Source organism: Mus pahari, chromosome 5, assembly GCF_900095145.1.
Source record: "Mus pahari chromosome 5, PAHARI_EIJ_v1.1, whole genome shotgun sequence".
In the NCBI taxonomy this organism is placed as follows: Eukaryota; Metazoa; Chordata; class Mammalia; order Rodentia; family Muridae; genus Mus; species Mus pahari.
In genome coordinates, this window is record NC_034594.1 from 128,125,677 (window position 1) to 128,141,786 (window position 16,110).

The 16,110-nt window shown below is 42.9% G+C and overlaps 1 protein-coding gene across 1 annotated transcript in view; it reads left to right on the forward strand.

Moving 5' to 3' along the window:
* The window catches only part of Stx6 (syntaxin 6), a 42,784-nt gene that overhangs the window by 14,008 nt on the left and 12,666 nt on the right, over positions 1–16,110 (forward strand). The window contains exons 2-4 of the mRNA XM_021197701.1: positions 108–277; positions 3,778–3,872; positions 12,726–12,788. Coding sequence (XP_021053360.1) covers positions 108–277; positions 3,778–3,872; positions 12,726–12,788 — 328 coding nt within the window. The remainder of the gene's footprint in view (positions 1–107; positions 278–3,777; positions 3,873–12,725; positions 12,789–16,110) is intronic.

Below are 16,110 nucleotides of genomic sequence, written 5' to 3' on the forward strand. Positions count from 1 at the left end.
GCTGTGAGGATGTGTGTGGTGATGCTGTGAGGATGTTGCCTTGAGTTCTACTTTTATTCATCAATGAGTCATGTATGACTTCTCCTTTCCCTTCACCTTGACTACAGAGAGGTACAGAAAGCAGTCAACACTGCCCAAGGATTGTTTCAGAGATGGACAGAGCTCCTTCAGGGCCCCTCTGCAGCAACAAGGGAAGAAATCGACTGGACCACCAACGAGCTGAGGAACAATCTCCGCAGCATAGAGTGGGATCTGGAGGACCTCGATGAAACCATCAATATCCTTCTCTATTGTCTGGGGTATAGGGACTTGGGAACATGGACAAGAGACAAACAAGGTTTATCTAGATGTCTTGAGCCATAGATGAGAGAGAGGCTGGTTTTTATAGTGATTGATCTGGCTTTTGTTGGTCATTGCTGGGTGATCTCAGGGAGGATAGCCCTGTTCTTCCGTCTATGGCAAATCCTCCATATCTAGACTGTACAGGGCAGTGATCATCACTTTGGACTCTAGAGTCAGTCTGCTGGTGTCCCGTTTCTCATTCCACCATTTTAGAAGTGAAAATAAACTTTTCCTCCCCAACAGTGAAATATTAGTACTTCTGATATCTGTGAGGGATTTTTCTTCACACACCAAACAGTTCTCCAGAAGACACCAGCTGAGTGTCCTATGGTTTTGAGACTATGTACCTGGAGATAGCATAGGATCCTGTAGTGCTCATAGCCCCCCATATCAGATGCCAAGTGCAAACCCCAGATTCTAACCCATGCAACAAACTCACTTCCTGTTTGTTTAATTTTTCAAGAGCAACTTGTAAAGTTCAGGGAAATGCAATGCTTAATTGGCCATGTATTATATGTTTATAAAAAGATAAAGGGGGGGGTATGTCCTATGGAGGTAGTCAGGTATGGGGGTAGGGGGTGTCTCGACAGACCCATGCTGAGGCATCCCTTCACCCTGAGGGACCAGCCACATGATGGTATAGAATAGAAAAGAGTTTATTCATGGCATGGGGAGGGGAATTAAGATAGTAGAGGCAGAGAAAGGGTGGGAGGGACAGAGAGACAGAGAGAGAAACAGAGAGAGAGACAGAGAAAGAGAGGGGAGGGGAGGGGAGGGGAGGGGAGGAGAGGAGAGGAGAGGAGAGGAGAGGAGAGGAGGACCGTGAGCGTGTGGAAAGAGGGGGAAAGAGAAAGCAAGAGAATAAGAGAGGAACAAGAGAGCGAGGAGGGGGCAAACAGCTCCTTTTAAAGTGAGTCAGGTGTACCTGGCTGTTGCCAGGTAACTGTGAGATGGAGCAGAGACAGAATGCTAACACTGTGTGTAGAAGAGATGCCCAGGGGAAGGTAGGCAGAAGAGCATTGTGTGGCTTCCAGGAATGCCACTCTCATGTGGTGCTCCACAGGAACCCTGTCCACCTCAAGATTATGAAAGTTTCATCACAGAAACATTATTGATTAGGTCATTAGCTATTGGTGATTAGCTCAACCTTTAGTCCCCTTCTCAACCCAGGGGTATTGGTGGCTGGAAGTTCCTATCACCAGTCATAGAGTTGGTTTGTTTGGTTATCAGAGGAATTGTGTAGGAGTCACCAGTTATCTAGCAGCATATAGAATCTGGAGACTCCAAGGGCCTTAGGAGCTCTGTGCCAGAGATGGAATTGAAATATATATTTGATACAGTGTCACAGCAATGACTCTGGCTTTGGCCACACCAGTAAGCTTCTCTGTGCTTTAGTTTCCTCTTCAAAAGAACTCTAGGATAGAGAGTGCCCAACTTAGGAATGCCAGGAGAGTTACATGTATCAAGAGCTTAAAATGGGCCTGACCAGAGTAATTGACTATAAAGGCTTAGCAGTTAGGCTGGAATGCTCTTTGGTACTATAGCCCTTGATCCTAGCATACGAGGACCAGGTTTTGGGCCCTGTAGAAACACAGGTATGAGTGCATGCACCATACTAGCAGTCTTTGCTGTGTAGTAGTGTATATAGGCCAGTGGTACAGCCTGCTAGTTAGAGCTCAAAAGAAAATCTCTTCAGAGACTTCTCCACTTAAGAAGTGATTTTAAAATGCCACTGTCAATTGAAGAGCTGCCTGTACCATGAAACCATGTTTGGTGAAAACACATCCATTATGCTAACTTACGCAGGTGATACTGGGGGAAAGCCCACAGCTCTGATGATGGACTGGGGATCTGTTGATGCTGACTTGTGTAGCTTTCTAGTCTCAGTCAGAAAGTCTCTGTAACCAAAACTTTAGTTAGATGATATGCTGGTTCAGTGTCTGAATTCTGGTTTGTGTTTTTCTGTGAAATAATGCATCAAGGAAACCAACCTCTACAAGAGTCACTCACTGGACAGCATGGGCCTATAGGCACTTGATATGTAGTGTTAATTTCTATTCTAGAGACCACGGTACTTTTTTTTCTTCATCATTATGGTACTTCTACTGTTATATATGGTGCCTTTTAAGTTACATAAAATGTGAGGGGAGAGGCAATTTCAAGAGGATCTTGTTTCCTCTGAGACAGATCAGGGCATGTCAGTTGTGAGGCAAGAGGACAGGAGAGGGCAGTGGGGACAAACAAGAGCCAAGTATAATGGCACGTTTGTATGGAGAGTCACAGAGAAGCTGTTGCTTTATAGGCTAACCAAACTTTTAAAAGACTATACAAATAAAATTTAAAAACCACCAGAGAGAGAGAGAGAGAGAGAGAGAGAGAGAGAGAAAGGAAGGAAGGAAGGAAGAAAGGAAGGAAGGAAGAAAGGAAAGAAAATTGTTAGGCCCAGGTATGGTAGTGTCCACCTAGTACTCGGATGGATGAGGCAGGAGAATCACGAGTTAAGTGCCAGCCTGGGCTTTAGGGCTATGCAGTGAAGTCTAGGCAAGCCTTGATTGCATAGTGTGTCCTTGTCCTTGTTATGAGATAAAGGACAGAAACTTTGGTCTTCATCATTCATTTCACAATTGTTTCTTGAGTATTCTGTCTACTGGACATTTTCTTGGTTTTTAAGATTAGGTCAAAAGAAACTGTAACTAACCCTAATGGAATTAGGGTTGAGAACAGATAATAATAATAATAATAATAATGAAGATAATGTACCGTCTATGAGAGAGAACACAAGGATTTTGAGCCAGTGCTGGGGCTAAAGAGATCAAAGGCACCTTCTCTGAAAGCTTGATCGCTTTAGGTTGAGGAAGAGGGTTACCACATTGGCATAAGGAAGAGTTCTGATGAAAAATTAAAAAGTTTGCAAAAGCTGTTTGTGGTGACTCTATGATTTTAGCACTTGGGAGGCTGAGGCGGGTTATACTACAAGTTGAAAGCCATGCTACATAGTGAGTTCCAGGACAGTATGGGTTCCCTGCATCAACTAGTCAGGAGTTCCAAAAGGATAGACACACATGCTGGCAAACACCAGGAAGATCTTAGCTGACCTGTGGTCAGTTAACTATGAATTTATGGTCTTTTCTACCCCTCCCACCCTCTCCCATGCTTTCAGCCCAGCTACATTCCCAGCCTGAGACACAGGTTAGTCTGGAACTCAAGATCCTCCCTCTTCCCATGTGCTGGGATTACAGGTGTGCTCCATTACGCCCAGCCAGGTCAGCTCCGTCTTGGGGCAAAGGGATCTTCTCATAGTTGTGGTTGGAGAGGAAGTTTAGGGATGGTCTGTGAAGTTGAGTGTTTTCAGGGGGTTTGGGTTATTTCATTCCTTGTGTTTCAGTGCCCGGTGGCTTATCAGGCGCTGTTGTTTTGCCTTAATTTGTTGGCTACGCATAGTTGAAGCAAATCCTAGAAAATTCAACTTGGATGCAACTGAATTGAGCATAAGAAAAGCCTTCATCACAAGTACTCGGCAAATTGTCAGGGTAAGGAGCATGCCTTGCTGTGTTGTCTGTGCAAGAGATAGACACACTGGTCAGAATCCTCCCTCAGTCACAGCCCAGCAGGTTGACTCTGAAACAGCATTTTGGGATGAACTCAATGCTAATGTGTCATATTCTCTGATTGGGGGATCTATTTTGAATATTTGGGTTGTTAGAATGAGAACAAGATAATAAACGGCTAGCTGAAAGATTACTCTACAATCTTTCTTGTTTGTTTGTTTGTTTGTTTTTTTGGTTTTTCGAGACAGGGTTTCTCTGTGTAGCCCTGGCTGTCCTGGAACTCACTCTGTAGACCAGGCTGGCCTCGAACTCTGAAATCCACCTGCTTCTGCCTCCCAAGTGCTGGGATTAAAGGCGTGGGAAGATTACTCTAGCAGCCTGATCTACTTGCCTATGTGTCTAACTTCCTTAAAATACAGATTTAAAAAAAAGAAACAAAAAACAAAAAAGCTCTTAATGTGCACTATTTCTGGACAAAAGCAATGTCTCTTGCAGGAGCCATTTGGTTTCCTGATTGTCTGTAATCGTGTGCATTGTTAGAGTGCTCTTCCTGGGTTTGGCTGGTGGCCTTCCCTACCATCTGAGTTGCTTCTGGAACTCCCACTGCACTATTACAACTGCCATACAAGGGCTTGACAGCCTCCCAGGAGTTACCCAGAGCAGGCAAGCCAAGGGTGGCATGTAAAAACAAGCCGGTGAGTGGACACATTTTTAGTACAAAATTAAGAACACTACCCACTAGTAAAGTATAAAAGAGAAAATATAGTTTAGGTAAAAATCTTGTGTCAATCAGATGTATTTTATACTTTGAAAGTATATGGCTAAGCCATTTGATTAGCATAACTAGATGTAAGAGAAGCAGCTGCCATTAACATATGTACTTGAAAGTAGCTTCCTTGAAGAAAAAGCCTTGGGATCAGACCAGTGCTGACATATGGCAGGAACCTTGCTTAGTGTTTGCCAAAGACTTTCACCATGCGATTTCCTCTCGAAATGATCTCAAATGGTAGATTATCATTGAACTTTATTCTTGTCTTTTGTTTCACTCAGTAATTGGTCTCTCTCTGTACTTATAACTAAATTGTTTATATATAAGCTCACATGTAATAGAGCAGAAACATTTTTGACTTTAGGTGCCCCCTGGAGACAATGAGTGCTTGAATTCAACATTCTGACTTTCTGGGCAGTTGTAAAAATTGCTAGGTGACATCTTTTGTGTGTACGCTCTCACTCTATAGCCCACACTGGCCTCAGACTCATGGGGATCCACTTGTCTCAGCCTCCCAAGCTCTAGCTCTGCAGGTGTGAGCCATCACATCTGGCTGTCTGAGCCATGTGTGCTGCATGTCTATAGTCTTTAATCAATGCATTTATTCTTTCAGTAAGGTGGTACTTGTGAGTTTTGAGAATTGGAATTCAAAGATCTCTGTATGTTGAAAATTAAATTATGACTGGAAATAGATGCTGAAGTTTCTTTTTTCTTTTTCCTTTGTTTTTTTATAGACAGGGTCTCTCTGTGTGTCTCTGGCTATCCTAGAACTCACTCTCTTGACCAAGCTGGCCTCAAAATTACAGAGATCCACCTGCCTCTGCCTCCTGGCTGCTGGGATTAAAGTTGTGAGCCACCACTGCCCGGCTGAAGTTCTTAATATTTGAAAATCTGTTTAAAGTACATCTTAGGATTATTTTAAATCCTAACAGGACACCAGAAGCTTACTGTCTGTACAGAACAGGAGGCCTAAACCACACTCAGCTGTGCTTCCCACTGACTGCCTGGTGGATTTGGTAGCTTTGTTGTTTGACTTTATTCCCCGCCCCCACCTTTGGGAAACTGTTAGTATTTGCCACAGATACCACAGATGGAGTAATTGAACCCGGATTTTTGCTGACTTGGTTTTAATAATTTGAATTGAAAGGTTTTTTTTTGTTGTTGTTGTTGTTTTTTTTTTTTTTGTTTTTGTTTTTTTGAGATAGGGTTTTTTTGTATAGCTCTGACTGTCCTGGAACTCACTTTGTAGACCAGGCTGGCCTCGAACTCAGAAATCCGCCTGCTTCTGCCTCCCGAGTGCTGGGATTAAAGGCGTGCGCCACCACACCGGCTGAATTAAAAGTCTTAGAAGAAGGAAAGAGCCTCAGAGTCACCTTGATGAAAAACGAGTTGCATGAATTGACCTTGGTGTGTTCAGCTGAAGAGATCGCAGGCTCTTGGTAGAAACTGTAGAGAAGGGGCAGGGGGTGGCAGATTTGGGAAACGGGACAAGGCAGATTTTATAGGCGGACATTGAGATCACAGCCAATGTCCCAATGCGTAGCCAGCATTGGACCTACTGACCTTTCATTTAGTCGTGACCTACTTTTTTCCTTCAGAATGTCATGTATTAGTGCTCTATTCCCACCCTTCTTTCTTCCCAGTTCAACCCCTCTGTCCCTTGGATATATTGAGGAGGATTGGATAGCCCAGCACAGGGCTTGTGCCCAGAGAAGACTAGATCTCCTCCTCAGCAGCCAGTCATAACCTGTAGATCTTCACCCAGGCGTGGAGCCTTTGACAAGTCCCCATCCATACTGCCTTGTCAGCTGGTGTTGTCATTGTGCAGGTCTTGATTAGGTACCTTACTGTTAAAATTTCATGTGTTCATTTCCCTGTCATTTACCAAAGACGACATCTCATAGCACACACATCCTGGTCCTCTGGCTCTTACAGTCTTTCCACCCTTTCTTCCATGATGTTCCCTGAACCTTTGGTGACGGATTTATGTTGCAGATGTATTGACTGGGCCTGGGCACCCCACGGTCAGTTGTTCTCTGTATTTTAACCAGTTGTGGCTTCCTGTTGTGGCCTCCATCTGCCACAAAAGACTCTTCTTTGGTGAGAGTGAGAGTTACACTAATCAGTGAGGGTAAGGGTGAGCATTGAGAAAGCCTGGGGAGTTGTACTGATTTAGGAAAGTTATTACTCTATATTTTGTTTGATTTTGTTTTGTTTTGAGGCAGGGTCTCATTACATAGCCCTGCCTGTCCTGGAACTCCCTATCTAGACCTGGCTGGCCTCCAACTCAGATCCACCTGCTTCTGTCCCCCAAGTGTTGGGATTAAAGGCGTGAGCTGCCACAGGTCGCCTACTTTATTCTTAAATGAGGATATTCTAATTTGATTGAGTCAGTTTGTCAGGCAGAGCAGTCAGTGATAAACAAAACCTTTTGTCTTTTCTGTGAAGAAGAAAAATCCTTCTGTATGATTTGCATATGAGGTACTTGTGCATGCTAGACATACACCCTGAGCTACAGCAAAGCCCTTCTCCCAAGTGACTTCCTGATTAGGATTCATTGGCCATGAATTTCTACTCTTCCCGTGTTTAAAGAATTGCTAAGCATCTTCCATGGTTGTCCAATTTTTATTACATTTTCCTGGTAATTTTTATCTAAAAAAATATATTTTAGTTATTATATAAAATAGTCTCTTCCCCCATCCTTTTCCTTTGGCATATTGCTGCAGATAAACCCAGGTCCTCATGCATTCAAGGTAAGCACTCCAGCACTGAGCTACATCCTGGCTCATCTGTATCCTGCTAATTCTTTTTACATTGTGGAGCCATCTATCAACAGAGTTGTCACAGGGGAAAGATTTGTTTTAGAGATACCCCTCAAGTGACTTTGGGTTACTCCAGCGACTCAGAACATTTGGTTTTGCAGCATATTCTGGAAGGCCAGTGAATAAGACACCAAGAAACTGAGATGTAGGCTAAGCTCTGATCTTGATAGATTCTGTCACAAGACAGTAAGTCTTGTTGGGCCTCCTTTGTATCAATAAAACAGCCCTTGTTAACATTCTTTAACTTTGGAAGGAAAATTGGAACTATATTACACCCTGTACCCAACAGTCCACAGTGTTTCACCCCAAGAGCATTTGCCATCAGTTAGAGCAGACATGACTTTGGTTAGTCCACAAGGCTAAGATAAGCAGAGGTGTACAGATGATGTTAGGGTGAGAGGCCCCTGAGTGGGTAGCACTGGGATCCACAGTATCTCATTCATTCAGCTCGGAAACAGTTGACATGAAAGCAGCATAAATAGCCAGGACATTTGTTGTTCTTTTAGCAGATGGATCATGTTTTATTGGGACTAACTGCTGAGCCTAAGCTTCAAGTGTTAGAAAGAGGATGAGTAATTTTGTTTTTGGCATGATAGACTGTTACAAGATGTTTAAAACTGTTTAGTAACACAGCTTAAAATTCCATATCCCAGTGTGAAGGTGATCTCCTATGCGGTGTCTGGTGACTAACTAGCCTACATAGATAAAATGTCATCCGCACTTGAAAGCTGTGTTCCACTGCAGGAGTGAGCATGTGTACTGTGTACATTACACAGCCGCTGAGAGAATGTGTTCACCACCCCCCACACACACACAGCAACCCCACACACCCTGAACACACACACACACACAGTTACACACTCCCTCCCTTATCAAATAAAAATTTTAAGAATCCGAGATTAAAAAACAGATTTCATTCACATATTGCATTTTTATTTAAGAAAAGAGTAGCTTTTTCTACAAGAGGAGAGAAAATTGTACTCAGAATAAATCCCTGATTCAGCACTGTGTTGTAGTTTCCCCTAGATGCATAGCTGGAGCCTCGTTGTTAATCAAGTGCATGTTTACATGTTAAGAATACTCTGTGCTTGCTGTTTTTAAAATGTTAACAATTCTGTCTGAAAGGTGAAAATGCCCCTCTAGTCTGAAATTTGCTCTCTAGAAATAATAACTTTCTGGGACTGGAGAAATGGTTTAGTGGTTTAGAGCACTGGCTGCTCTTTCAGAGGATAGGGGCTCAGCCTTCCTACTCCCTCATGGTGGTGCACAACTGCCCATAACTCCTGTTCGAAGGGACCTAACACCTTCTGGCTTCTACAGGCATGAGGTACACACAGGGTGCATAGACATGCATACAGAAAAAACACCCATATACATTAAATACATAAGTAAATTTATAAATAGATAGATTTTTTAAAAGAAATAATCATTTTCTGTCTGTTTTCTAGGTATTAGAACACAAACTCCTATTAAGAAATGATACGATATCCTGTAAATTTTTCATGATGTTTATTGCAGAGTGTGCCTAGCACACACCGCAGTGTCTTGGGTTAAATCCCCAGGCCCATCAGGGAGAGAGAAGGAGCGTAAAGAAAAAGGGAGGAGAGTGTATTGTGACTTGGACCTGGTTCCTTAGAGCTTTGGAGGTGAAGCAGGAGAATCATGAGTTCAAGACCAACCTGGGCTACATAGTGAAAACTGTCTCCAAACAAACAGCAACATGCGTGTATGTGAATACAGGCAGATGTAGTCGGCTCTGCCTGTGTGTGTAAATACAGGCAGATGTAGTCGGCTCTGCACGCATGTGTGAATGCAGGCAGATGTAGTCAGCTCTGCCTGTGTGTGTGTGAATGCAGGCGGATGTAGTCGGCTCTGCCTGTGTGTGTGAATGCAGGTGGATGTAGTCGGCTCTGCCTGTGTGTGTGAATGCAGGTGGATGTAGTCGGCTCTGCCTGTGTGTCAATGCAGGTGGATGTAGTCGGCTCTGCATGTGTGTCAATGCAGGTAGATGTAGTCAGCTCTATGTGTGTGTAAATGCAGGTAGATGTAGTCGGCTCTGCGTGTGTGTGAATACAGGCAGATGTAGTCGACACTGCATGTGTGTGAATGTAGGTAGATGTAATTGGCTCTGCGTGTGTGCGTGTGTGTGTATGTGTGTGTGTGTGTGTGTACAGGTAGATGTAGTTGGCTCTGCGTGTGTGTAAATACAGGTAGATGTAGTCGGCTCTGCGTGTGTGTGTGTTTGTGTGTGTATGTGTGTACAGGTAGATGTAGTTGGCTCTGCGTGTGTGTAAATACAGGTAGATGTAGTCGGCTCTCTCTGTATGTGTGTGAATACAGGCAGATGTAGTCGGCTCTGCGTGTGTGTGAATACAGGTAGATATAGTTGACTCTGTCCACGTGAAATACAGTATGAACTACTTATGTCTAGTAGCCACATTTAAAAAAGAAACAAATGAGTTTAATAAACTTTATTTAACTTAATATACTCAAAAATTATCATTTGAACATATAGCCAGTGTAAGAAATATTAAAGTTTTTTAACTTGTTATACTAAAACTCTAAATTTTCAATTCAAGTGTGAAGTTTTTATTGAAAATAGCCATCATTTAAACTTGCTATTGAAAAGTAGATTTAGAAACACAGTTTTTTATAAGCGTGCTTAAAAAATTTACCAGTAATAGAATTTACATTTTAGTCAATTAAAATAATTACTGACCTTGTTTGAGGTGATCAACAGCTTCAACTGTTATGGCTACTTTGTTGGACAGAAGTAAATTTTGATAATCTTTTTCAATGACTGTATACTTATATATAGTGTCCATTTCAGTGGTCACTGTTTATCACCACAATGGTCCCGTGAAATACTATTGCAAATGCATGGAAGAAATAGAAGTTCAGCAAACTGTCCAACTTAGCCAGTTATCTAAGAAGCATTGCTAAGTCTGGAACCAGTCCAATTGGGAAAATGCCTCTAGCTGCACTTTGATTGCTGGTGGGCTGTAAGCCTTTCCGTGCTTGATCATTATGTCTGGTCTGCTTTCTGAAGGCAATCCCCTGATGAGCAAGGCGTCTGTCCATAGGACTGTAGGTCTGGGTCTACTGTAAATTCTCCCCACCTTATTTGGACACAGTCCTTATTTCTGCTTTTATAAATGATACTGTAGAATTTTTTTTTTTACCAATCTGTTTTAGTTAATTTCTTTAAATAAATTACTATTATTGGGGTCAAGGCAGTGAATATTCTTAAACTGTTTGATACAAAACAACAAAATTCATCTTCAAAGAGTCTGTTCTGTTATCATCCATGCATTATGTAGTAGTTTCTAAAACACTATTAACAGACAACAATAAGAAAAGTTACCAATCCTAAGCATTCAATTTGATGAGTTTATTAATGGGATAGTCCACTTGAACAGCACCTAGAAGCATGAGCCTGTCCAGGCTTACCCAGAGCTTCAGGTGCCTGTTGGAGGTGTGTTCAAGCCAGTACCTACCATTCCTATCCAACTGCAGGCAGTGGACAGATTGCACACACACACACCATTGAAGGCTAAGGTACCGCTTGTCTGATTCCATTATGGAAGTATAATGCTCATTGTTCTTTTAGAAAGACTGTTATAACATTGGCAAACTGGAAAGTTATTGTTCTCTCATTAGTAATGTGTAGTAAATAAATGTAGTTTTGGATGGAATAAATGTTACCTTAAAGTGCTTCAGTTGATAAGTAGGGAATTCTGCAGTCTAGGACATGCTATCTTGTTTTGAGGTTTCTAGAATTTGAATGTAGCAGAGGTCCTCAAGTTTCAGTGTTAAAATTCCTCAGAGAGACTTGTTAAAAGTGTGTCATAAAGAGTGTTTGGCATAGGACAGGATGGGGCCTAAAGAAGCACACTTTTAGTAACCTCTTGGGTATCTGAGTCAGGTTAGTCACCATGTAAACTCAAACCATGTCACCTGCTACACACGTATTAGACACCAGTTAGTCTTTGATGAATGGGTGACCCGGTGCTTTGAAAGTTGAGGCCAGTTCACAATTAAGTACAGTAAGAACCATAAAGCCATGGCACAGCTGACCCAGCACTCACTTGTCATGGTTCATGATGCCCAGATGGGTATGAGGGCATACACTTTCAATCCCAGTACCGGGAAGCAGAGGCAGTCAGATCTGGGATTTCAAGATTAGCCAGGTCTATAGAGTGAGTTCCATGGCAGTCAGGGCTATAGAGTGAGACCTTGCTTTAAAACAACAAAAGTTGAATACCTTATATTTGTATCAATAAAAATAAGTCTACTTGTCAACAGAAAATTTCAAAGTATCTTCACTTTTTTCTTTTATAAAAAAAAGAGTATATATAAAAGTATTGCAATTACAGCATACTTACTTTAGATCTTTCTTTAGTGTTTTCCGTCATACTTAAGAATTAACTCCATTATAGTAAGAATTTTTGTTGTTGTTGTTTTGTTTTGTTTTTCGAGACAGGGTTTCTCTGTATAGCTCTAGCTGTCCTGGAACTCATTTTGTAGACCAGGCTGGCCTCAAACTCAGAAATCCGCCTGCCTCTGCCTCCCAAGTGCTGGGATTAAAGGCGTGTGCCACCACGCCCGGCTTATAGTAAGAATTTTAATGGCTCATATAAATATATGAATAAATATATTTATTGCTTGAATAAATATATTATCTAACATAATATAGCCACTGATTTTTTCCCTCCATTATTTTTGATAATACTTTAGAAGTTCACTCTGATATTAGAAATATTTTGTCCTGTGAATGAATGCAGCCCAGAAGAACTGAGCATGCAAGAGCTTAGTGGTAACTGTACTTTAAGAAGAACAGGTTCTACGTGTGTTTTAGAGGGTGCTAGTCTTTGAGTACAGTCCTTTGGCTTTTACCCTCCCATTGTTGTTTATTGGTTGTGTGACTTTGAGAAAGTATTAGTCATTCTGGACCTAGGTCCCCTCACCTGAGAACAGATGATGTCAGCTCCTGCGGCTCTAAAGTCCTGCGGCCCTGGTTCTGACTGCTCCTTGCCTTCCTCTTTTTGGCTAAGTGTAGCATCTTCCTTACCTGTTTTTAAGGGAAAGCCTTTCCTATTTCTTTTCTGTTTGAAACTGAAAATAAAAGCCAAAGAATGCTGTCGCTTGCTTAAAGATAGCCAATCAATCGTATGTTCTGCCTGTATGGGAAATACTGCCCATGCCTTCCTTACGGCATATCTCATTTGTTGTCTGTCTCATCAGGACATGAAGGATCAGATGTCAGCTTCATCTGTGCAGGCACTGGCTGAAAGGAAAAACAGACAGGTAAGAAAATAGCAGCATGTCAGTGTCCATTAAAGAAGTACCTGGCTAGATCCTTGAAGTTGGAAACTGCTGACCATCCCTGGCTTCCGTGATGGAGAACAAGACCTGTACACACTGGTGGGGGAGGGGCTGACAGGGTAGATATTGTGGAAGTCTTTTGTTTGTTAGTTCCTGTTATTACTTGCTACTGTAACAAAATCCTGAGCTAATCAGCTTATAGAGGAAAGAAAAGGAGTTTATTTTGGCTCAGGTTGGCAGGTTTCACTCCATGATTGGTTAGCCCCAAAGCTTTCAGGCATGTGGCAAGGCTTCATGACAGCAGGACATAAAACTTACTAACTCCACTTTTTTTTTTTAATTCTTTTTATGTAATATATTTTGTTCATATTCTTTCCCCTCCCCAACTTTTTCCAGATTCCCCTCTCCTTACCCACCCCATTTCCTATTCTTTCTCTCTCATTTTTTCTCCAAGTATACCTTTTTTAAAAAACTTTTTATTGATCCTTTGTGAATTTCACATCTTGCATCCCAATCCCACTTATCTCCTATCCTTCTGTATTTTCCCTCTGCCCTTGCAACCTCCCCTGGAAAGAAAATTAGAAACAAACAAACAAACACACCCCTTACCCAAATAAACATCCCATTGTGGAAACTGCATTGTGTCACAGCGTGCCACATAGTGCACCCTTTTGTCCACACTTCTTTTCCTTGACAAGCTTCAGCAGTTCATAGATGGGTAGATGCGGGGTTGGGGGGCGGGGGTAGGCCAACTCCAAGCCCCAGATCTGGGCCTGGGTGGTAGCTGAGTTGGTTAGTCCACCAATTCTCCTGTACCCACACTTCCACAAAGCTGCAACTGGCAAGGGGCAGGGCCAACTCTCCCACTCTCAGATTTGGCCATCTGTGGCAGCACAGGACAAGATGTCACCATGGCTTCCAGTGGCAGGTAGCAGGGCAGGCTACACATCAGGCTGTTTCTCTCCACCCTCAGTTCCATTTCTCTTTGTAGCGCTCAAAGCATTACCCTTCTCTTTCTCTTCTATCTCTCCTCCACATACTTGCACATCACAGTGGCTCCTGCTTGGGCGGGCCTCTGGGTGTCTTCCTTCCTTCTCTCTTAAAAAACAAAAACAAAAAAAAGCTGGGCTGGAGAGATGGCTCAGGCATTAAGAGCACTGGCTGCTCTTCCAGAGGTCCTGAGCTCAATTCCCAGCAACCATATGGTAGCTCACAACCATCTATAATGGGATCTGCTGTCCTCTTGTGGCCTGCAGGCATACATGCAGGTGGAATGGTATATGCTTTATATATAATAAATAAATCTTTAATAAACAAAAATCCAAACCAAAAAAACAAGCACAATCAAGTGCACACAAAACCATTTTATGTTGGTGCACTACTCCTGAGCATGTGGCCTGCCCTGGAGTGTGGCTCATAGTGCCTAGTGTCACTCTTTTAAATTAATTTTCATTCTGCCGCATCATTCAGTAGCCATTAGCTGTTTGTTTGGGGATGGGACTGTGCCCACTTCCTCTTTCTCCATGCTGGGATTTTGCGTGGCTTGAACCTGTGCAGGCCTTGTCCATGTTGTCATAGACCCTGTGAGTTCGTATAAGCATCACTGCTGTTGTGTCTAGAGAATGCTGTTACCTTGGAGTCATCCACCGTCTCTGGCTCTTACAGTGTTTCCATGTTCTTTTGTGCACATATCCTGTAAGTTTCTCTGCGTCACGCACACCGGAGCCGTGTCTGCGTGGGCAGAAAACACCTTGGGGTGGGTTCGCACTGAAGAGCTAAACTTCCTGAAAATAGAGATGAGCTGCAAGAAAGCATATCATTTATTAATTACACACGGGAGAACCCAACCCTCTCCTGCATGTCCCATTGTCTCTGCTGAGTGTGTCTCTCAGTGTCGCATCGTCGCAATGGCTCAATGTCCCAAATGCGTGCTTAGAGGGAGGCGGGCGAGACCCAACAATATCCCTGTGCCTTGAGTGGAGGGGTGTGATTCAGACTTTCCAGTTAGAACTAAATGCTCAAAGTCTTTGGCTCTGCACTTTGTCCAGTTGTGGGTCTCTGTGTTAATTACCATCTACTGCAAGAAGTTACTTCTCCAGTGAGGGTTCATCAATGCATTGATTTAGGCCTATTAGCTACACTTCTAAAAGATTCCATTACCTCTCAGGAGTGTCACAGGCTAGGATTTACCACATGGCCTTTGGCAGACGTTTAGACAAACCTTAGCTTCTAGCCAGCTTTTCTCAGCACTGCACCACCCTCTGATTCACCTGTTCCTGGCCGCTGGACCCCACAGCACCTCCATCCTACTCTTCTGGCACCACTGTGTTGCCAGGCGTCTGCTAAGGATTCTTAATTACTTACTGTCTTTCTATGGGACTCCAGGCTCCTTGAAAAGGGCTTGGTTATGTTTGAATTTTAATGTAGCCAGGTGGTTGCTCGTACATCTAAGGCCAATCTGGGTCCATATAATGTAAACTTCGCTCTGGCCTGGGATGTATAGTGAAACTCTATTTCAAAATTAAACACCTGAATGAAATTGATACGGACATTTGAGGAATCTTTAACATGTTTCAAATTTATTTATTTGTTTGTTTTCGACAGTCTCCCTACACAGCCATGGCTGTCCTGGAATTCTCTGTGTAGAGAGTTTCTCTGTATAGCTCTGGCTATCCTGCAACTCACTCTGTAGACCAGGCTGGCCTTGAACTCACAGAGATCCACCTGCCTCTGCTTCCCTAGTACAAGGATTAAAGGCGTGGGCCACCAGTCCCGAGAGCATGGTTTGGGGGAAGGAATTGTTTTTGCTTTGTGACAAGGTTTTGCTGCTATTCATGTAGCTATGGCTGGCCTATGTAGCCCAGGTTGTCCTGAAACTAAAAATAAAAATCTTCCTGCCCTAGCTTTCTGAGTGCTAGGATTACAGATATGAGCCACCATGCCTGGTTCTTTTTATGAAAGAAACTCTTTTTCGAGCTGGAGATGGCTCTGCAGTTACAAGCACTTGCTACTCTTCCAGAGAATGGAGACTCGAATTCATCTTTCAGCATCCTTGTCAGGCACTCACAGCTGCCTGTAACCCTAACTCCAGGGGATCCATTGCTTTCATTCACATGCACAGACCCATATACAGACACCACACACTAACACATAATTAAAATGAATAAAGTGGAAACTCCTTTCTAATTGTTAAAATATAATCCTTCCTTTAATCCCAGCACTCGGGAGGCAGAGGCAGGCGGATTTCTGAGTTCGAGGCCAGCCTGGTCTACAGAGTGAGTTGCAGGATAGCCAGGGCTATACA